Genomic DNA, 23,481 nt, shown 5'->3' on the forward strand with positions numbered 1-23,481 from the left:
GGGCACAGAGTCACTCGGTGGCAGGCGTGAAATCTCGCGGCACTTTGTGGGGGTGCTCGAGGGATCGTTGCACATAAGACCAAGTGCCTCGATCGGACCCTGGTGTCTCGCTGGGAAGGGGCTGTGGAAAGGGGACGGCTGGGGTCCATGCCAGACGGGCGCAGCGAGCCGCAGGGGTGGCCAGAGGGCAGGCTGCGGGAGCAGGGCCCCCCGCCCACCCCAACTCTGGGGGAAGGAAGGGGACGAGAGGGCGGCGGGGCGAACACGTGCGGCCGTGCGCTAAAGTTGCTTTCACTCAGCGACAACGTAAAACATCAGCGGCTGCCCCGGCAGCAGGACCGGGCCGCGGGCTGGCGGTGCGCGGAGACATCCCCTGCCGGCTTCTGTTGCCCGCAGCAGAGGGCCGGAGCCCGGGCAGGTGGCAGCCCCCGCGCCTGCACTCGGGGCGGGGAGGGAAGCGGCTGCCGCGGCCGCAGGTGACAGTGGGCAGCTGGTCCCCGCGCTGAGCGGGCGCGGCAGGGGTGGGAAGAGGTGCAGGCAGAGCCCGCCCCACCGCCCCCCCCCGCCTTCTCCGCGGCAGCAGCCCCAGCTCCCCCGCAAGCAGCCACTAGCCGGCCACGCTCGCTGAGGGCCGGGCGCATTGGCTGGAGGGGGCTGTCACTCTTCCCCGCCCCCTCCCCGCTGGAGGTGGGGAGGGCCCCGAGCTAGGGAGCGAGCGAGCGGGCGGGCGGCTGCCGCGCGAGCGGGAGAGTCGGGTCGCGCTGCGCAGAGTTGTGGAGGGAGCGCGGGGCCGAGGCGGCCGAGTGACCATGGCTGTCTCCTCCGCGCCGCCCCTCATCTCGGCCACTGCCAGCAGCGCCAGCGGCGGCGGCGGCGTGGGGGGCCCCGGGGGCTTGTTCCGGGCAGACCCCCTCTACTCCCCCAGCCCCTCCGAGTCCCCCCGGCTCACCAACAGCCTGGTCAACAGCTTCCTGGCTTCCAGCGGCGCGGGCGCCGGCGGCGCAGGGGGCGGCAGCAGCGAGTGTAAGATGGTCGATCTGCACGGGGTGAAGGTGGCGTCGTTCCTGGTGGAGGGGCAGGAGCTGATCTGCCTGCCGCAGGTCTTCGACCTCTTCCTCAAGCACCTGGTGGGGGGGCTGCACACGGTCTACACCAAGCTGAAGCGGCTGGATATATCGCCCGTGGTGTGCACGGTGGAGCAGGTCCGCATCCTGCGGGGGCTGGGGGCCATCCAGCCCGGCGTGAACCGCTGCAAGCTCATCACCAGGAAGGACTTCGAAACTTTGTACAACGACTGCACCAACGCCAGGTGAGCCGCGCACTTCGCTGTCACGCCGCGCGGGCCGCCCGCTGGCCGAGGGCGCGGGAGTGCTGGGCCTCCCCCAGCGGGGTGGGTGCCGGGCGGACCGCCGCTGGGCAGAGGCGCGCCCGCTCCGGGGCAACGTGCTCCCGCGGGTGTCCCCCGCCTGGGGTGGCTGATGAGCGGCTAGTGGCAGGCGAGCTTGGAGGTTCTGCTCTGTAAACAGCGCACGGAGCCCGCTGCCCAGCTCTCTCTGCCGGGCTCGTAGCCTTCCTCCCACTCTCGGAAGGAGCGCTCCCTAGCGCGCCTTGCAAGGTGCCGCCCTGAGGCGTTGGGCGCCCAGCCAGGCGGAATGGTGGGGCTCCGCTGCACGGCTGTGTGGGGCGGGCTGTGGATAACGTGCAAACTGCGGCTTAGCTTGTGATGGTGGTTTTGGAGCGGGTGGAGCTGGAGGATGCACCAGGAGCAAGGCTTTAGAAGCAGAGAGCCGTGAATAGCCAGGTTGGGAATGGGGAAGTGGTAGGAGAACGCGCCCTTCACTTTCGCAAACTTTTAGACAAGTTTTCTGGACCGTATGGTCACCTTAACTCACTCACTAACTGCAGCAGCAGTAAGAGCATGTGCAGTGCGCTTTGTGATGAAGGCTGCCAGAAGGGATTGTTAGATGGTTAAAAGGAGGCAATAAATTGTATCTTATCTGTTCTAGGGAAGGAGAAGTGATTTGGTGTTGCTGAGTGCATAAAACTTTTAAGTGTTGAACTTTTTTCCTCACCTTTATTGAGCCTGTGTGGCTGGTAGCTGCACTCAGTGGGAGAATTTGGGAAATTGTATGAAATCATTTTTCCCTTTCTCATAAATACAATTTCTGGATCATCTTTCAAATATCTACTTAAAAAGGAATGCATAATTTTTGCTTTAAGTTCTTAGCCATCTATGTTTTCTGTAAATAAAACATGATTTCTAATTGTCTGGGTTGTGAACATGTGACACAGTAATCATCGATCTGGCAAATAAGGACAGCCATTGAAGCTGTTCAGTGTGTGCCTGCAAAGTATATGGGTAGTTTACAGAAAAAAACTGTTGCTTGGTATAACTCTAGAATAATGATACATTATTTAATCAAAGAGGTTTTACTATTGTTATATCCCTTCTCCTACTGTGCTTAAATGGCTAAACCCAATGCTGTTTGTATTCGGGGAAGATCCCTGCTGTGTTCTTCATACATGGGGGTCATAATCCTTGTTTGTGACCTCATAGTTCTTGCTTTAGATATGATAATGATCTCATAAACAAAAAAAAAACCCAAACAAAAAAAATCTCCCTGGGCTTAGAAATATGTAGTAGGAAGGGGTAAATTCTATGGAGAAACTATTGGATATCATCTGGAGTTAACATTCATCAATTTCTGAGGAAAACCCCTCAGACTTATCTTTCTCTCTTAGCAAGACACTGTATCTTTGCATATACTGTTGACAAGTATTTGTTTAGGCCTGGGGTGACTTACATCAGAGAAAAGTTAACTTTCTGTGTTAGAAAACAGATGGTTAGTTCTTAACACTTAAACTCTGCTATACAATAGTTTCATATTTTAAATAAATGAATGTACATGATGAAATTTCAAGTCCTGTTTCGCTTATTTGGGGTCTGATCCTGCTTCCATTGCCTTTGACTTAAACAAGAGCAGGTTTGGGCTTTTGGTTCTTGTATGGCAATTTTTTGAATTCTTATCTTACCCCTTTTTCTCAGTGATAAAGGTGACGTTTCAGAGAACCTTCAATTCCATTCTTGCCTCTGTCTACATGAATTGTATTCTTCTTGCTTACTTTCAGTTTCTTCTGCTGCCCATTTATTTCAACAAGTACTCCTCGGTGACATCACAGCTACTGCCACATCAAGGTTTTGATGTATAAGCGAGCTTTGTGACCACCGCATATGAAAAAGATGGGAACAAAATTCCACAAGGACCTTTAGCATACGTAGCACTTAAAATACCTTTGGCTTTTTGCAAAATAATCACAAAATCTTGGTACGCAAACTATTAAATAACATGTTTCTGAAATTTGACTTTCAAGTTGATCTCAGAACCACATTTTTGTTCAATGCACACAGAATTACCACATTGATTAGTATAAATAAGTAATTGCAGACAACTGAATGGATGATACAGTCCCATTACGCGCATGATTTGAAGATAGGTGCATGTTGACAAAAAATGGTGTGCGATGCAAAAAAGATTTAAACAAGTATTTATTTCAGTTTGTTTGTCACCAAACTCACATGGCGGGCATTGGGACAGAGGGTAAGATATTCAAAGAGGGGTTGAGAGACAAGGGCAGAGTAGCTGTAAATGTGAGCAGAGGAGCTGAGAGTTGCTGTAGAAGGTTTTGAAAGATGCAGCCAAAAGAGGCAAGAGATGCAGACAGAAAGGTGGCTAGGTTATTGGAGGGTATTAGAGACCAGAGGGCAACAGGACTGAAATAAGGAACATACCTGTCCGAGGGCAAAATAAACTGTTCATTTAAAAGATTATATATAAGAAACTGTATTTGTATAAGCCCTAACCCCAAATTTATCTTCATCAGTTTAGGGATGATTGCTATCAAGATATTTTTGAATATAAATTCACATTTAACATCACTACTGACAAGCACTCTGTTTATAAGCAGTGTTCTTTTCTTTTCTTTGAAAGTACCAGTATCTCTAAAGAAATTCATTGCTATCAAAATATTTTGCATTCAGATCTACACGTGTAGTTTGCAATAGCGATTGAGAGCACACGTGAAACAAACTTTTTTCCAATGATTTATCTTACTACTGTTAAGTTGCAGTCATTCAACTTTAATTGTAATATATTAACTAATTTGAAATGCTTAACCTGACACTAAGTTTGCCAATCAAATTATTATTGATCAGCCCCTGTCTATTTCATGTCCAAAAATACCCGATAAAAATAGATAAATGGTCGTTCGTAATGGAGTTCTCCTTTCTTACGAAATGTGACAAATCCTGGACACTACTATACACATTCTATGTATTACATAATAGATTTTAACTGCCTTTTGTCATACAGTGTAAAAATGTTATATTCCTATACCTAGGAGGTAAAGTTAGGAAAGGCTGTGATATCACTGAAAAATTAGAAAAAAATTTTTGAAGATGTTTTTCTAGCACATTACTTAAGCACTGCAATTCCAAAATGTACATTCCTTTCTTACTCCAAGTTACAAAAACAATTTTTAGCAGATTATTAAATATTTTTTATTTAAAATAATGGTCAAATGCAGAATAAGATTCAAGCTGCTGGCAGAGTAATTAGAAATCTCATAGATTAACTTTTCTTTTCTTTCTATATTACTATTTTTTGATTGTTTCTAGCTTTGCATTTTTTACTTTTGTATCAGAATGATTAACCTATATTATCGCATTGTCAAAGAATGGGCGTATTTAACTCTTTTCTCACACTTACTCTCTGACACAATATTTTCTTAAGAGCTCTGTACCCAAGCTCAATTAAGAACTATAGAGAAATGCATCTACAGATGAAAATTTTAGTATGCTTCCATTTAATACATATAGCATTCGTGTTTTGTGATTTGTTTGGACCCAAGCTATGTGAGGTTTTTTGTATGGTATAAATAGGATGTTGTAACACTCCCCACCCCCCCAATAGCGTTCTTAGTCATAGTTGTCATTAGCCAGTGTTATATACTTTATTTTTAGGAACCATGAAATATTTAACTTAATATATAACTACAGTAAGAACACATACAACACTGTGTAATAGACCCTTAACCTTTTCGTAAGTCAATCCATTGTAAGTAGCAACTTCAAGAATGAGTTAGTTTTTTTATACAGCCTAATAAAAAAACATTGTGGTATTTTGAAAGATTACTGAAATCAGAAAACACCTGATTAATTCTAACTATAGCTTTATAAAGTTGATTCTCATATTTAAAGGCAAAAGATGTATAATGTAGCTGTATTACGACAACTTAATATATAACTAGAGTAAGAACATTTATTTCAACACTATATAATAGACCCTTAAAATCACAATTACATATGGATAATTAATAACCGACACACATAATATTTTGATAACATTCGTCTGGACATTTTGCATTCAATGAATGCTGTAGTCTGTCATATTAGTATTTCTCTAGAATATCTGGTGAGCATACAGTAAAATATCTCACATGACAAAGTGTTTTCAGGTGAACAGGGCTGCGGGCAGCACATGGCTTTTTTTCTGTGATGAATTTAAACTGTTTTGTTTAGATGATATTTTTTATTACTTTAGCTTATTCACAAACAATTAAAGATTTTAGAAATGAATCTGTGACGTAAATGCAGACATTTTATTTCGTGGCATAAGAAGGGTCTAGCCTTGTTGTCTGTTAAAAGCAGCCCAATAGTCAACAATGCTCTGTCTTTTATTAGAAGAATGATGTCAAGATTATAATTAAAGCAATCCAGTCATGTGCCTGGATGCACAGAGCTTCCCATGTATATATTGATTTTAAATGTACACTTGAACTTCCATAAACTACTTTGTCTTTGCCTAAGTAAATATATAGTGTTAATTCATACTTGCCGAAACTTGTTAGTTTAGGAGGTGGTGTTGTATTAAAACAAAAATAGGCAATTTTCTGTTTTCTTTTTCTTTTGTGATGGGGATCTGTACTTCAAATGTTTTATTGAGGGTTTTTGCTTGTGTAGAGTGGACTTCATCAGGATGCAGAAAGATCTTTTTTCCAACTCTTGATACCTTTTGGAAAAATAACTAAGATGAACTTTGAACGTGTTGTACTTCTCTTATTGGTTTCAAAATCCTTGGCATATAGTAAAAATACTTCTTATTGGCAGTATCTGATCTGAAGAAACCACCATCTTTTTTTTTTTTTTGTACTTTTCCAATTGCAGTAAAGCTTTCTGTCTGTAGAATAGTGGTCTTTTTCTAAAAGCTGAACATTTAGCAGTTTTCCTGTCTATGTTTGTTTAAATTTTCTAGTGTAACTTCTTCAGATTGAAAATACTGTGTTTCTGGAGAAAAGACAAAAAAAGCAAAACAATTAGGTATTAATGATATTCTTGTTGCATATTCAAAAGGTCTTTGCAAGCATTTCTTCTCCTTTTCCCTTTTCACCATCTCAACCTGCAGAACTCTTCACTGTCACTTCAAATCACACAATTCTAAAAAGATAAAATAACATTTAAACTCATTTGCTTTGGGAAAGAAATAGAGCATTTGCACCCAATAAGCCTGATTGTGGAACTGCATGCAAATTGTGTTTTGATTTATCTCTTTTGCACTTTTTTCCATTTGAATTGATCTTGCATTAATTTTGCCAGGCGGCTCTGTGAGGCTGCAGATGTTGCCCTGTGTTTAATAAATCAATGAGACAGATCTGAATGAATCACTTCAGATGGATTCTCTGCTCGGTTTGATGTCTAGATGTTATTCTTAGCTTGTTATCATGACAGATGCATTAATGTTCCCATACACTGCCAGCAATGTCAAAGAGATTGAAGCTTTTAAAGTGGCGGTATCCCCTTTTTTCAGTTCTGTTAAAATAGCTAAATTATCTTTTGTCAGGGTAAATATCTAAACTTAATAAAAGGATTAATCTGTGGAAAATATTAACCCCCTGATAAGCCTGTAATACAAAATTAAACAAATATAATTTCATACTGAATTATGTATTATTGCAAAATGGTAGAAATCAGTATTAAAATATAAATGTAAAATAGCTTTTTAATAGTGTACCCATTTTTTCAATGTGAATATTTGATTGTAACAAGAATGATCAAAATAAGTAATACATGACTGGGATACATGGGAAGTATTGCCATAAGTAGAATATAATTGTATCCAAATTCATTAGAGGATTGAATTAATTTTTTAATCCTTACTAATACATTCCTTTTGGATTTAATGCAGTTGTCTTATGTAGAAGAGAAACAACTTGTGCGTTGTGCTTCCATTATTTCATCACTTATTGCTGAAAATATTTACAAACTTATTTATCTGAGTTTTTCTGATCCGCGGTCAGGTATGCACTATCTTGGAGAAATCCACTATCTTGGAGTAGAATCCATGGATCAGGCAGAATAAAATAGATTAGGATAGTCTGTCTGTGACTTAATATTTGAAGTTCTAAAAGCACTTATGTTCAGTATAAAAGTTCCTTGTTATCACACTTTATTTCACAACTACATTAAACAAAATTTTTACTGGTATTATGTTATCTTTTAGTGGCTGGCCTTCCTTGTTTTTTTCTTTAATAGGTAAATTGATATCTTGTGATTTGTTGTAAGCCCTGTGAGATGCTCCCATCTAATCTCTCAGTTGAGCTTTTCCTTTCTATATCTTCTATTATATTTTTATAAATGAGTAATCATGTAAAATACATGTATTTTAAGAACTATTTACTCTCCATTAAGCCTTTGAGGATATTTTGGAAAAAACATCTGTTGTAAATTTATGTTTGTGGTCTGAGTATTTTTTCTACTGCAGTTTCAGTTTGATAAAGGACACAGTGTATAATATAAATATGCAGTATATGCAAATAACCAACAGCTTTAACATGTACCTTTATTTATCCAATATATTAATATGTGGTATGACATTACACTTATAAAGCTTCCCGGAGGGACCAGTTCTACATTCATGAAGTTACACATGAAGAATAAAGGATTCTCTGCGGTAGATGAATGTGCTTTTTAAAAGGTAAACTGTAATGATCTTCAGTACAGTTGTGGCGCAGAGCAAAAGATCCTTATGTCAGAGAATTGTACAGCTTAGTGTATAACTTTAACATGAGAGATGATGGTTCACTTTGAAATATTTTATAACAGTTAGGTAGGGAATGCTATAGATGTTAGATCCCAGATGAACAAATTTTGCAAATTGGAAATTTAATGATCCAGAATGGTTTGTCTTAACCCTGATTAAAAGGCCTAGTCATAAGGTCATATTTAGATTTTTCGAAAGTGAGCTTTGCCTTGAGATCAGTAAAGGATTGCCAGAATAAGGGCTAGATAAGAACTTTTAAGTAGATATTACAAGAAGTGCTCTGGCACCTTATAGACTAACATATATTTTGGAGCATAAGCTTTTGTGGGCAAAGACCTGCTTCATCAAATGGTCTTTGCCCATGAAAGCTTGTGCTCCAAATATCTGTTAATTTATAAAGTGCCACAGGACTTCTTGTTGTTTTTGAAGATATAGACTAACTCAGCTACCCCTCTGATACTTAATAGATATTGCTACTATATGCGCTTTTACCTTTAGACTTGGTTCCTAATGCTAAAATCTTCATTTGATTTCCTTTCTGCAAATAAGTTTGCTAAGTATCAAGGAAAGAATTGACTTGTACATGTATTTTTTTAATGTACCATAAATAATTTTGGGCCTGATCTTTCTTTCACTGAACTCAGGAAATTGATTCTTTCTGCTGCATATTCTTGTATTACTATAATTTTATGATATTTAAAATAATGAACAAAAATATATATCTTTAAATCTTAGATACTGATCTAAAGAATAAGGCACCTGTCAAGATTCTTTCTTTTTTTTTTTTTGGCAGATTATTCTTCAGTTTAATAAAATTTATGTAAGAAGAGAGAGCACAATTTTTAATAGCCTTTTGTTTAAAGTACTCTAATAATGATGATAATAAAAAATCTGAAATGGCAACAAGAATAAAAAATTACTAATAATAAAATGCACAAATGGCAATTTATAGGCAGCCACAGGTTGAGGTTCTGTAGATTTGTTTTGAAAAGTATGTTACAATATGACATTTTTCTTTCAGGGTAAATTAAAGCAAGATTTTTTTTTAATGTTACAGTTAAACATGAATTATCAAGTACAACAAGCACACTAGTATGTAATGATTCTCAGTGATTTAGGTTTATCCTGCTTGATATTAGAATTGTCCCTGAGGGTAGTGCACTTTTGATCTTGATTCCCTTTTGGTAAAGAATGGTTACCCAAAGTGACTTGGTAATAGGCGTTTTTGCTCTCAGTCTACAGCCTGTGAATTAGAAACATTGACATCTATTAAGTAGTGCACTTTGTAGCCTGCTCTGTAATGTTCCAGGGTACCAATCGTAATGCAACTTTTTTATTCACATACATTTCTCTCTTCTTTGGTGACCTAGCTAGCTTGCCTTTTTTTGTATGTGTGTTCATGTATGTAAACTTTACTGTCACAAGCAAGTTTAAGGAGATTATATTTCCTATTTCAATACATTGTTTTGATTTCTTAAGCCTGTTTTGCTTGTTAATGTATTGTCTGAGCCTCCTTGATTCAGTTATATATACTGCCTACCTTTCCAAAAGTACAAAGAACTAAAACAAATGAGTAGCACCAATTTTATTGTTGTCCAGTGATTTTTAAACAAGTCTTCTGTTTACAAGTGTATAATAGAGTGTGTACATTAAGGTTGAAAATGTTCAGTTGAAATTGTGGCTGATGATCTTATCAAGTTTCTGGCAGCTGATAGCCTAAATGTAGCTTAAATGCTGCTACTAGATATCTGCTATTTATGTGATAGGTTAAAAAGAAAAAGCAATATTGATCAGTCTCTGGATTAAAGTTTGAAATCGGTAAAAACCTGAACACAAAAGGCTTTTTTTTATGATTTCTCAGCTTGCCATTGATCTACTAGTTTTATTGCACTCATTATTTATTAAAAGAATTTGCAAGCTAAACATAATGTTAAGCTAGTTTGCACACAGGGACCGCACTTAGGAAATTGAATGGAAATTGCATTAGAGATGAACATCTGTGCTATTTTTCCACTCGTGTGTTTATGGGTTTGTATAAAAGGTGTATTGGATTAGCAGTTATAACCATTATAGCTTGCAGCGGTATGCTAGATTCCAAGTATTTAGTTATTTAGAACAAAGTCTCTTTTTGCTTGTCTTCACGGTATGGTAATATCACCATAGACGCTGTTTTTACTGTCTTAGTCTTTATTAATGGATCTGTAACAATTTATTCATATATAAAACTCAAGATAGGTAGTAATATTATACTTGTGAAACATTACAGATGCAGCCTAAGGCTGTTAATCAATTAATTAAATTTTTAATGTGAAGGTTTCTGGTGGCACTGTTAAATAAAGGATTGCCGTCTTGAGTATTTTGCCAAATAGCGAGATAAAATATGAACTTGTTTTACATTTTGTAAATACAGCCTATACAGATACATAATGTAGATTTTGCCATCTTTATCAAGCAATTCAGATGACTTGCTGTCCTTCTTAATCTGAATAATTTCTCTGACATTTTGCGTCGGCAAACCCAGTGAAAATTTTAAATATTTTGAGATCCTTTCCCTCTAATTTTTCTATACATTTTGTTTATGAATGAATTTTGTCGACGTGCCTATACGGATGTGCACCACCAGTAGAAACACATGGTTCTGTCTGTGGGTGGTCTGTTAATCAGCTGGGAGACATTTGAATTTGTCCTGGGTGGCTACCCAAGCACTCACCTTAGAGGAAGCACTGATCCTTTCACCTTCAGCTTACGTTTCATTACTCTCAACAGTAATGGAAGTTATATATAGTACTTCAGGTTAGAACAGACCCACTCCTAAAGGTTTGGGATCATCTTCTAAATACAGTGTTGTTTGTGTTTATCTTTGTGAAATTAAGAGCCGTCTAATACCGAGTATTGGTATGGAGTGGTATTTTTAAATGTCAGTTTTAAAATTTGTTCTTGTTGGCAGTCACTCTATAACGAGTAGGATGTCTTCATGTCACCTTCGTATTTGTGAGTCCATTGACGTCTGACTAGCCTGATTCTGGAGCCACAGATCTTATCACAGAAGGGGCAGGTGCTGGTCACTGTTGGAGAGGCATGGGGCAATTTTTGCTGTTTTTTTTCTCCTTCTGCACCTCTCCAAATAGAGTGAAATAATGCAGTATAAGTTGAACCTCTCTGGTCCAGCAACATCTGTGGTCTGGCATGATTTTAGTTAACTGGATGTCCACCTATCATGGGTGTGGCCAACTTTCACTTGGTCCCATAAAGTGTATTTATAGCCACCAGTCCTGGCTCTTAGTGTTCTGTGCTGTTGTTTAGTTTTAATTTACTCCTAAATGTCTTCTAAGAGCCCAGTAAGCAGTGAAATTATTGGTAATGCTGCTAGATATTGACCTCCCACGGTTCAGCAAATTCTCTGATTCAGCACTGGTCAGGTCCTGCCGGTGCTGGACTAGAGAAGTTCAACCTGTAGTTGCTGCAAGTGTTCTCTGCATAAAAATGTATACTTTTAGAAGTAAAATGTTTCAAGTTTATTTAGTTTTAAAAATATGTGCAGTCAGTTACATTTATAATTGGAATGAGTTGAAGTCCATTCATTATCAATGCATATTTCCTTTCATTGCTCAGTACCTAGTAGTTCACATCCCACTGTCTCATTAGATTGCTAAAACTCTTCAGGGTATCCAAGTAGAATACTTGCCATATCCATGCCAAGTTGAAGAAATGTCTCCAGTCTTCATGTCATGAAGATCTTAATGTCTGTAATCCTTTTTTCCTCCTCTAGAAGAAACAACCCACTTTTACATTTAATACTCTAAACAGGGAAGTGGGGAGGGGCAGCGGTGGCTATATTTCTCAATATCAAGAATAGCTGAGTTCCTCAGGGAAAAAAAATCTGGTGCTTTTGGCTTTTTTTTTTGTGTGTTCTTCTTAATTTTGCAAACATTGTTAAAGTTCCTTGTCATTTTTTGTTCCCAGTCCTAGTTCCCCTGTGGTCAGTTTTCCTATCCTCTCACATAACACATCTGAACTACCAAACAAAAAATGTAGGTAAAAATGAGGTTTAACATGGAATGAAAAATTTGAATACTTTGGAGATGTGGTTTGTTAATTCTCAGTGAAGGGACATAGATGTACTTGAAAGAAAATAAAAGCCACCTCCACTGCTCCATTAAGTTGTGTGAGAGATTGCTAGGAATATTCCAGAAACTATGTTCGGGACCCTTGCAAAAACCTGTAATTTAAGGACACGTCACGTAGGTTTTTTAATTATATCTATTTTGTGGACTTCTCATGAAATAATTTTATATGTGTATCCCCACTATGTCCTTTCTTTAATTACACCAGTCCTCAGAACATTTAGGCTGTATCTACACTAGCCCAAAACTTCGAAATGGCCATGAGGACCAATTGACATGGTCCCCAAAACTCTTTTTTTTCTCAGTGGGCTGCAGGGTCCGTGGCTCAAGGGCTGCTTGAATAATTTTCCCTGGGCAGCAGTCAGGCCCTTCAATTCATAGCTGCTGGGGGAGACTGCTCCTCCGGGCAACAGGTAGCGCCCTTGGTTCCTTGTTGTGGCCGGGGCTGTGGGAGGGGTTTGAGTGGGGAGCCAGTTGAGGTAGTCCCCTTGGGTGGTTGCAAGCCCCCGCAATTCATAGCATCTGGGGGTGACTTCCCCCTGGTAGCAGCAACACTCCAAAAATCTGAGCTGCCATAGGAGACTTTCCCTCGGCTGCAGAAAGGCCCTGAAAATATTTTTGGTGGGGGGCCAGTTGAAACAGTATGTCTGGTGGCTGCAAGCCCTCGAAAATCTTTTCCTCCCTTTGACCCCATTCATGTGCAAGCTGGGACGTGATGCTGCTTGGATTATCAATGTTCATAATCAGTCTGTACCACTCCCCTTCTTCATTTAACACCTGCACTGTTTTCGCTAGCTTCTCCTCATCTTCCTCAATGATAACTATATCACCCGTGAACCTCAAGTTGTTAATTCTTTTCCCATGCACAGATTCCCCTTCTACCTCTTCCTTGATCTTGTCCATCGCTGTCTCCAGATGTGCGATGAAGATACTTGGCAATATTGGATCTCCTTGTCTCGTACGTCTACTTGTTTTAAACCAACTTCTCAACTCACCGCATGTTCTCACCACTGCCTCTGCATTGTCATTGATATCCTTCAACAACCGTATCAATCTGCTATCCGCTTTGTATGACACCAACACTGCCGAAGTCACTTTCTAATCTTTACTGTCAAATGTCTTTTGACAATCGAAGAAGCAAGTGTATATGTTTTTGTTCTTTTGTCGAGGTTTTTCTGCTATCAGTCTTAGAGCCAATATCTGCTGAATGGTATTTCTACCTTTTCTGACTCCTGCTTGCTTGTCTGCTATATGTTCTTCTATCTGCGATCTTAGTCTCTCAGTCAGTATCATTATCAGCACCTTGCCTAGATTACTCGTTAGGGCAATTGTTCTGTAGATATCAATATTAGTGTTCCCTAAATTGAGCTAATGGTATTTACAAACTAACTGCATCACATTTAAATTTATCTCGCAGCGTAGCGGTAGCCTTAAGTATTCCATTTAGGTGAATAGTCACAGAGAAGTGGCTGTGTTAGTTTGTATCTTCACAAAACCAAAACGCAGTCATGTAGCGCTGGAAAGAGTAACAAAATAATTTGTTAGGTGTTAAGCTTTTGTGGGGCATACCCACTTCTGCTGGGTCTGAAGTGGGTCTGCCCCACAAAAGCTCATCTAATAAATTATTTTATTGGTTTTCAAATCAAAATAATCCAGGAACCCAAGTATCTCAGACCCTCATCTCATGCAGAATGAGGGAGCAGAAGCTGCTCACCCACTCACCATGACGTTTGGGGGTCCATGCTGTCCAGCCAGCACCCGTGGGCTGCTGGCGCTGCTGCTGCGACCCCTGCTCGAGGCTCACAGAGAACCACGTGAGCAAGAAGAAATAACGTGGAAAATGGCAGGGAGGATCAGGCCAGCTCGATCTGACCCGACACCGCCTGCTCCTCTGTCGCAGAGTTCCCCACCACCCGCAAATCCCGCCCCCACATCCCCTGGCCTGGCCTTTTCCCAACACCCTCTGCCTGCAGCCCCGCCCACACCCCTGGCCTGGCCCAGCCCACTCATAACACCCCTGCCCACAGCCCCCCCTGCGCCCTGTGACCCACTCCCAACATCCTCCTGCCCACAGCTCCCCTGCATCCCACAACCCACCCCACTCCCAATGCCCACCCAGTCGCCTAACCTACCCCCACAGGTAGGTTGAGGACTTACCGCTGGTGCAGCCTGGAGGAGCCGCCTCCTCCTACATCAAAGCTGCTGATACCTCCAACTGCACACATCACAGTGGCTCCTGCTGCATAGCTAGGCGGCTGCATACTGTGAAGTGGCTCCGGCTGCTCAGTGGGGTGCCCGCAGTCATGGGGTCAGGTGCCTCCAGTCATGCTCCTCAGCTCCCTCCCCACTCTCCGGCCTGGCCTGGCCCGGCCCATCCTTTTCCCAACAACTCCTGGCCTGCAGCTCCCTCCGTCCTGGCCCCATTTTCTGACCCCCCGCCCAGCCCACCGCTTCCAGCACCCCCCAGGTAAGTACAGAACTTACCGTTGGTGCAGCCTAGAGGAGCCGCTGGTACCTCCAGCTGCACATGTCAAAGCAGCTCCCGCCGCATGGTGGGATAGCTGCAGCTGTGTGCTGCGAAGCGCCTCTGGCTACGCAGCGGGGTGCTCGCAGCCATGTGGACAGGCACCTCCACCCATGCTCCGTGCCTGTGTCATTCTCAAATGCCTGCAAAAACTCTCCAGTTGAGTCTGTCCAGAAACAGTGTGTGGCTTCAGGTCTGGCAGGTCAACAATGGGTACGATTTTCTCACTTTGACAATTACAGGAAAAATTATAGAGAACAAAGAAAGCCCTTATTGATAGCATTTGTGGAATTAACAAAGGCATTTGACACAGTCAGTAGATCACGACTATATAGAAAATTAACCAAGATTGGCGTCCCGCTGACTCTACTCAAGCTCATAAAATCCTTTAATGAAAACATGAAAGATTCAGCGCAATATGATGGATCTACATCAGAACGTTTTATAATGAACAGTGGAGTCAAACAAGGGTGTGTTCTTGCCCCTACCCTCTTCAGCTTATTCTTCTCAGTTCTACTAAATTGCACATTGAAAAACTCATGCAGCTATGTGTTCCTCCACACAAGATTAGATGGCTTTCTCTACAGCCTGGCAAAACTCAAGGCCAAAACTAAGGTCAAGAAAGTCCTCATAAGGGAGCTCCTCTTCACAGATGTTGGAGCTCTCCTTGCTCATAATGGCTATGTTCACACGTGAACGCTACATCGAAATAGCTTATTTCGATGTAGCGACGTCAAAATAAGCTATTTCGATGAATAATGTCTACACGTCCTCCAGGGCTGGTGCCGTCGACATTCAACGTCGAAGTTGGGCAGCACCACATCGAAGTAGGAGCTGCAGGGGAACGTCTACATGCCAAAGTAGCACGCATCGAAATAAGGGTGCCAGGAACAGCTTCAGACAGGGTCACAGGGCGGACTAGCGCTTCCGGGGCAACAGCTAGCCGCTCCCTTAAAGGGCCCCTCCCAGACACACTCAGCCTGCACAGCACGCGGTCTGCAGAGCCATAGACACGCACACCTCGGGTGAGACAGTCATGGACCCCCAGCAGCAGCAGCAGCAGCAGCAGCAGCAGCAGCAGCAGCAGCCAGAGGTCCACTCAGCCGCCTCTGCAGGAGCAGTGCTCGCCCTGCTCGGTGCCATGCGGGAGGCAGCTGACCACCTTTTATTCACAGAAGAGGAGCTGCCCCCAGGGGAGGAGGAAGCAACCCCCAACCCTGCAGCCCCCCACCCCCCCCGCTGCACACACCGCTGGCTGTGGAGCTACCCCACGAGGACCGACTGGTGGAAGCGGCTGGTGCTCGGAGAGTGGGACAACGACCACTGGCTCCAGAACTTTCGCAGGAGCCGGCAGACATTTGTGGAGCTATGCCAGTGGCTCACCCCCACACTGAGGCACCAGGACACCTTCATGCGGCATGCCCTCAGCTTCGAGAAACGGGTCGGCATTGCTGTCTGGAAGCTGGCCACTCCAGACAGCTACCGATCCGTGGGCCAGCAGTTTGGCGTGGGCAAGGCCACCGTCGGGGCTGTCCTCGTGGAGGTAAGAGGACCCATGGGGGGAGGGGTAGGCAGCCCTGGGAGGGGAGGGGAGGGGGGCCCTGGGACGGGAAGGGAGGGGAGGGGAGGGGAGGGGAGCCCTGGCAGGGGAGGGCCACACACACCCTGCACACCCCTCATTGGTTGTCTCCCATGTGCTTCCCCTGCAGGTCGTCCGCGCCATCAACGCCCTGCTCCTCCACAGGCTGGTGCGGCTTGGGGACCCGGATGTCGTCGTCGCGGGGTTTGCCAGCCTGGGCTTCCCCAGTTGCTTCGGGGCTCTGGATGGGACCCATACCCCCATTTGTGCCCCAGAGCACAGTGGAGGACGCTACTTAAACAGGAAGGGCTACCACTCAGTGGTCCTCCAGGCCTTGGTGGACAGCTGGGGCCGCTTCCTGGACATTTATGTGGGCTGGCCTGGCAGCACCCATGACGCCCGGGTATTCCGGAATTCGGGCCTGTGCCGCCGGCTGGAGGTGGGGACCTTCATCCCCCAGCGGGAGATCCCTGTGGGGGACACCACCATGCCCCTCTGCATCATCGCAGATGCGGCATACCCCCTCCGGACCTGGCTCATGCACCCTTACACGGGCCCCCTGTCAGCCAGCCAGGAGCGCTTCAACCAGCGCCTGAACCATGCGCGCCAGGTGGTGGAGCACACCTTTGGCCGCCTCAAAGGGCACTGGAGGTGCCGCCTTGATGCGGGCCCCACCAGCATCCCCCAGATTGTGGGCACGTGCAGTGCCCTCTACAATCTTGTCGAGAGCAAGGAGCAGGCATTCTTTCAGGGCTGGGCTGTGGAGGCTGGCAGGGCCGATGTGCAGCCACCCGCTGCCCGCAGTCGCCAGGTGGACCCCGAAGGGACCCGGGTCCAGGAGGCCCTGCGGGCCCAGTTTGACGAGGCCGCGGGGTGAATGCTGGCAGGCCCCCCACTGCACCACCCCATACTCCACAACACTCCCTGCCCCATACCCACATCGCAGAGCACCCAAGAGCACACTCCCCATACTTTTCTTGTAAATAAAAACAGACATTTGTTCTTCAAACCAGATATATGTTGAACTCTTATTATTATTATCATAACTAACTATTTACAGGCAACATAAATAATATATATATGTATTACAAATAAGATGAAAGAAAAAAGGGGAAGACAAGGAAGGGGAGAACTATTTACATGGGGGGACAGGTATCAGCATAACAAAATAACAACGGGGTCTAATACAAACTATTTACAAAAGAAGATGATTACTGAAGGGGATATATACAAAGGGGGGGGGCACGTCCTGGGCCCCACACCCCCTAATGTCCAGGGCTGGGGGTGGGCGGCCGCGACCCACGCCTCGGCCTCAGCCCTGGCCGGGGCTGGCTGGCGACTGGGCGGACCGGGAGATAAGGCCGGCGGGTGTCAGCTGGCCCCAGGTCCCCCTCGGCGGAAGGGCCCTCGGTGGCGGATGGCGGTGTGATGGCGGGTGGAGCAGCGGGTGGAGCAGGCAGGGCGGGCAGAGCGGCAGCCAGCGTGGCATGGGGGGCCAGGTAATCCGCGATGCACTCGAAGGTGCGCATAAAGGCCCCCCATGCCTCCTGTCGCCAGGCCAGCGCCCGCTCCTGGAGTTGGAGGCACCGCTCCTCCTCCCGCAGGCGCTGCTCAGAGACCTCCAGCTGCCAACGGAGGATTGCCAGCAGCTGGGGGTCCGTCACTGTCCGTGGGTGGTTCTGGCTCCGCCGTCGTCCCTGCCCTGGGGCCGGTCAGTGCTCCACCGAGGGGCTGGCCTGGACTGATGGCCCCGGTGGGCTCTCCGGGACCACTGACACCTCGCCGGCGCTCTCCGGTCCTTTCGATGGTACAGCTGCGGAACACGGGGGGGAAGAAGAGTGGAGACAGCTGTTAGTGTGGGCTCCGAGCCGTGGCCCTTGTCCCCCCACCCCTCTGCTGCTGGTTCCCCATCCCCGTCCCCGGGAGATGCTGCTGCTGCTGGTGGGTGTCCCACCCCCTCCCCCTGGGGGACCCTAGGTTCCGCTCCCCCCATCCCCAGGGATGGGGCATGGCACTGTTGTGCTGGGGGGGCAGGGGCTGATGCACTCCTGTGAGGGACATGCCACTGCTGTCCTTGGGGCCATGGTCATCTGGGCATGTGGAGGGCCCTGGTCATGTCTGTTACCCCCGCCCCTCAACCCCGGGGGTGTGCACTGGGGGGGTACATACCTGATGGTCCATTCCTACGGTTGGGGGACACCCGGTGGGCGGACGCCCTGCTGGAGCTCCGGGACGGCAGCACGATCCGGAGCCCCCCGTCGCTGGAGGAGGACTCCGTCTCCTTCTCCGGTGCCCCAGGGGTGGGCTCCTGGGGGGGCCCCTGGGGTTCGGGGCTTACCTCCAGGGTGGACTCTGCCTCCGGAGCCTCCTGGGGCTCGTCGGCCGAGGTATCAAGAGTGGCCGGAGGGGAGGAGGTGTGCCAGGGGCCCAGGATGGCCCTGAGCTCCCTGTAAAAGGGGCAAGTGACGGGGGCGGCCCCAGATCAGCTGGCCGCATCCCGGGCCCGGGCGTAACCCTGCCGCAGCTCCTTCACCTTACACCTGACGTTGTCAGGAGTGCGGGCAGGGTGACCCCGGGTGGCCAGGCCCTTGGCCAGCCAAGGGAACGCATCCACGTTCCGCTTCTTGCTCCCCATTACCTGGAGCACCTCCTCCTTGCTCCAGAGCCCCAGAAGGTTCCGAAGCTCGGCCTCCGTCCAGGAGGGGTCTCGCTGCCGCTTCCCAGCCTGGGGGGGTGCCCTGGGGGCGCTTGGGGGGCTAGGGAGCGGCCATTGCAGCGAGGGGTGTGTGTGTGGCTGCAGAGGGGCGTGCCGCCTGCACGCTCTCTCAGCTTCCTGCACAGGAAGGCAGGGGGCGGGGAGCTTTAGGGGGCCGCTGCACGCGGCGACCATAGAGCTCAGGGGCCGGCGAGAGCGTCTCTCAACCCCTCAGCTGATGGCCGCCATGGCAGACCCCCCTATTTCGATGTTGCGGGACGCTACACGTTTCCTACTTCGTTCAACGTCGAAGTAGGGCGCTATTCCCATCTCCTGATGGGGATAGCGACTTTGATGTCTCGCCGCCTTATGTCAATGTCAACTTCGAAATAGTGCCCGCCACGTGTAGCCGTGGTGGGTGCTATTTCAAAGTTGGCGTGGCTACTTCGAAGTAGCCGGCACGTGTAGACGCAGCTAATGAAGACATGCTACAGTCACTGATGGATTCTCTATCCAAAGTCTGCAAGTTGTTTTTCCTTGATGTAAGTATGAAAAAAAATGTTGTACTCACTCAAGGTATACCTCAGTGACCCAATGTCATTCTGGATAACAACCAATTAAATGTGGTTCAACAATTTTTTTACCTTGAACCTACTGTCACCACAAACCTATCCATGGACGAGGAACTGAACATCAGAATTGGGAAGGCAGCTGCCATTTTTGGCAGACTTACAAAATGAGCGTGGAACAATCCTAAGCCGACAGTGAAAACAAATATACTAATCTACCAGGCATGTGTATTGAGTATTCTGCTCTTTGGTTCTGAGGCATGGATCGCCTGGTTGAACCCGGAATAAAAATTGAACAGCTTCCGTCTTTGCTGCCACCGCAGAATTATGAATATCAACAGGCAAGATAAAGTTTCAAATGCAGATGTCATGTCAACCTCTGGCATACCCAGCCTCCTTGTGATCCTCAACAGCAGAAGACTATGATGGCTTGGTCATGTGAGAAAGATGGGTGATAAACGTCTTCTCATAGAAATCCTCTTCGATGAACTGTCATGGGACTTGAGAACAAGGGAAGACCAAAGCTAAGATTCAAGGATACGTGCAAAAATGCCATGAAAAAGTTCAATTTCTATCTAAAATCCTGGAAATCTACATAATCAGATTGAAATACCTTGTGATGATTGCTATGACAGGACACATCATTGTTTGATAGTATATGTGCAAGCCATGCAAAATAACTTTGTCTTCGAAGGAAAAACTCTGACTCCAGAATTCAGACATAGACTGACAAGCGGTTATTGTGGTCGACTATGCAAATCCAATATTGGACGGAGAAGCCACGAGAGATGCTTTAGACTCAAACACTACCCATAGATCCTCACCGCTGCTGCTAACCACTGTCTCTTGAGATAAAAAGGGGCCATAGTCTTCAAAATGCTACATGACTGCTTTTTTGTTCCATTTAGGTGATTTATGTATAGCACTGGGAGAGCTCTGTCTCAGCACTGGTGCTGTGGCCATACTTTGACTTTAAAGCACACTCATGGCAGCACTTTAATGTTTTAAGTATTGACTTAATCTCAGAATGTCAAAAATAAATGAGAGGATAATGTGGTTCATAATGTTACAAGAGTGTGTGGATGCTGGGGTTGGTTGAAGATAGGACTTTGAAATTCATAGGACTTGATAGGTAGTAGGGACTTGACACGTGACTTTCAGAGAACCAGCAAACCAATTAAAAGATGACAAGGGGTCTTGTAATGTACAGGAAGGTGGGAGAGCCTGCAATTTGCTTACTTAAAGCAGTACAGACTTTCTTATTGTGGGTTCCACAGGGAGGAGAGTTATAGTATGGGTTGACCCACTCTTGTCTGTCACTCTTGTCCAGTGCCAAAACAACCTAATTTTGCACCTGAGGCAAGAATATAAAATTGTGCCCCCTCATATATTCATAATAGTTATTTAGTAGAAAATAGGCAAATACATAAAAATAGTAACAGCTTTTATTATGGTTGTGAGATTTGCATAAACAATCAACCAATACATATAATCAAAATGTAATCTATCTATCTATCTAAATACATATAGTTCAAAAATATCACCATGTCAGGTACTATTAGGTGTTTGTTTATAATTGTACTTTGTGTACTTTTAATGAGGGAAGTTCCTCAATAATTGGGTTGAATTAATATTATTCGCTCCCTCATCTTTTATTAATAAAATGGATGTATTTGATAATTCCTCCTGACCCGAGGATACTCAAATGTAGTTCTTAATTACTTTTAGTTTACTAAAACATCTTTCACAAGAAGTCACAGTCACTGACAAGCAGAGAAATATTCACAGGGCGATTTCCAAATTGCGATAAAATTCGGCCAGCCTATATTCATGAGTTAACCATAGAAGGTCCAAACTAGTTGCAGATGATACATTTGGCAACAGTGCTAATGCCTGATGTTTAAAACTGTGAATCTCTGATATAATTTCTGAGGCATTCAAATAGCTGTCGTATTTAAAATTTAAATATACTCCTGCTTTCTGGAGATTAGCAGTATCCATTTTTACAAAAGAATCTCTCGAAAGAAAACATCTTTTTAGAAATCGGACAAAATCTTACTTGGAAAGCATATTATTTAACTTCTGAAAGTTTGAAAAAGTAACACCCCTAAGGAAATGGCTCCCCTAAGGAGCGGTTGATGTTGACCATCCTTGGCACTGTCAGAGGTGCTGATGTGGTGAGAGGCATTAGCGAATATAGCTTAAAAAATGACGCAATCATTCAAAACAGAAGAATACAGCATAAATTGGTACTTTATTACTCTAAGGTCATTCAACATCTTCAGCTTTTTATCTCAAAACCTATAAAACATATAGGCAGCATATATTAAGAACAGTTTTTTGAGGTGTTTGAGCAGTACCACAAAGTCCACAATAGTCAAGTTATTTTTTGAAGAAACAAAAATCTGTGTGTAGAGAAGAATGGAAGAAGACTTCCAATTATTTAAAATACAATAAACAGTCTAGGGTGAGAATCTGGAAAATGTAACGTGCAAAACAGCATTTTAGAACAGTTGATATGTACAGGGTATTAAAACATCAGTTACTCAAGCACCCTCCTAAAATACAAAAATTTATAGGGCTTTAATGCAGGGGTTCTTAACCTTTTTGCCTTTACACCTCCCCTGAAAGTGAACTTAATGTTTACACCTCCCATCCTTCCCCAAATTAACAATGACCCAATCAAGACATAATTAAGATGATAAAGTGATTTTGCTTCTAGCCAATTCCTAACATACACAAAAAATATAAAAATAAATAATTAAAAAAGTTCTTCAAGACCACCTTAATGAGATGGCTGTTGCTGCTTTCGGTCAGTAAGGACAGAAATTTGAGGGACAGTCTTGGACAATGCTAGGCGCATGTCATGCCTGGCATCTAACTGATTTCTGGCATTTGTCTTCACACTGACCAATGTTGAAAATCCAGATTCTCAGAGATTGGTTGTAGCAAATGGAATCAAGGCTGAAAGAGCTTTCTTTATCAAAACTGGGTAGACAGCTATTTGAGAGCACCAAAATTCATCAAGATTTTGATTGGAGAATCCTTGCTTCAGCAAAGCTTTGCTCTGCAAATCTATGAGGTCATCCTGCATGTCAGCATCATCCATCGAGTTCAAATTACAGGTGAAAGGATTTCAAATCCACTCATCATTTTTCAATTCATCTTTAACACAGTAATTATCAAAAAAGTGCATGAGATTTTCCAGATGCCTCAAAATATCACCTTGAATCCAATCTGGGACTGTCTCTAACAAACCCTCTCCAGGCAGAAGAACATTTTCCAGAGTAGGAAGATTTGTATAATTGTTCTTTGCCATGTGTCTCTTCCAAAGAGCCAGTTTTTGCTGGAAGGCAGCAATCTTCTCATTTGTATCCAGAACATTCACTTCTGACCCTTAAAGTGGAATGTTTTGGTCATTCACTTTCAAGAATATATCTGCAAGATAGGCCAACGACACAATGAAACCATGGGTTTCAAACTCTTCACACAGTTTGTTTTCCTTTTCTTGAAGAAACATGGCTATCTCAGTTCTAACTTCCATAACATGAGTGAAGGCTCTTCCATGTGAAAGCCAGCATACTTCTGTGTGATATAACAATACCTCATGAGCAGCTCCAGCTTCTTGGCAGAATATTTTGAAGAGTCAGTGGTTCAAAGCTTGAGACCAGATGATGTTCACTGCTTGAACAGCGGTATCCATGACTGATTTGAGTCTTGGAGAAAGAGTGTTTGATGCCAATGCATGACGATGTAGAAAACAGTGGATGACCTCCACCTGCAGGATCTCCACCTTTACCAGAGCTCCAAAGCCAGATTTCTTCCCCAGAATGGAAGGTGCACCATCAGTGCATATGAAGCCCAATTTTGCCTTCTGGTCCAGTCCATTCTTTG

General features: G+C 44.7%; 1 protein-coding gene across 2 annotated transcripts in view; it reads left to right on the forward strand.

The window, feature by feature from the left end:
- The first annotated feature begins 697 nt into the window (after positions 1 to 697).
- DACH2 (dachshund family transcription factor 2) overlaps positions 698 to 23,481 on the forward strand; it is a 652,263-nt gene continuing 629,479 nt past the window's right edge. For both annotated transcript variants that reach the window (XM_075007949.1, XM_075007950.1), the window contains exon 1: positions 698 to 1,309. In XM_075007949.1, coding sequence (XP_074864050.1) covers positions 810 to 1,309 — 500 coding nt within the window. In that variant the 5' untranslated portion in view covers positions 698 to 809. The remainder of the gene's footprint in view (positions 1,310 to 23,481) is intronic.

The sequence above is a fragment of the Carettochelys insculpta genome, chromosome 13 (genome assembly GCF_033958435.1).
Source record: "Carettochelys insculpta isolate YL-2023 chromosome 13, ASM3395843v1, whole genome shotgun sequence".
Classification (NCBI taxonomy): Eukaryota; Metazoa; Chordata; order Testudines; family Carettochelyidae; genus Carettochelys; species Carettochelys insculpta.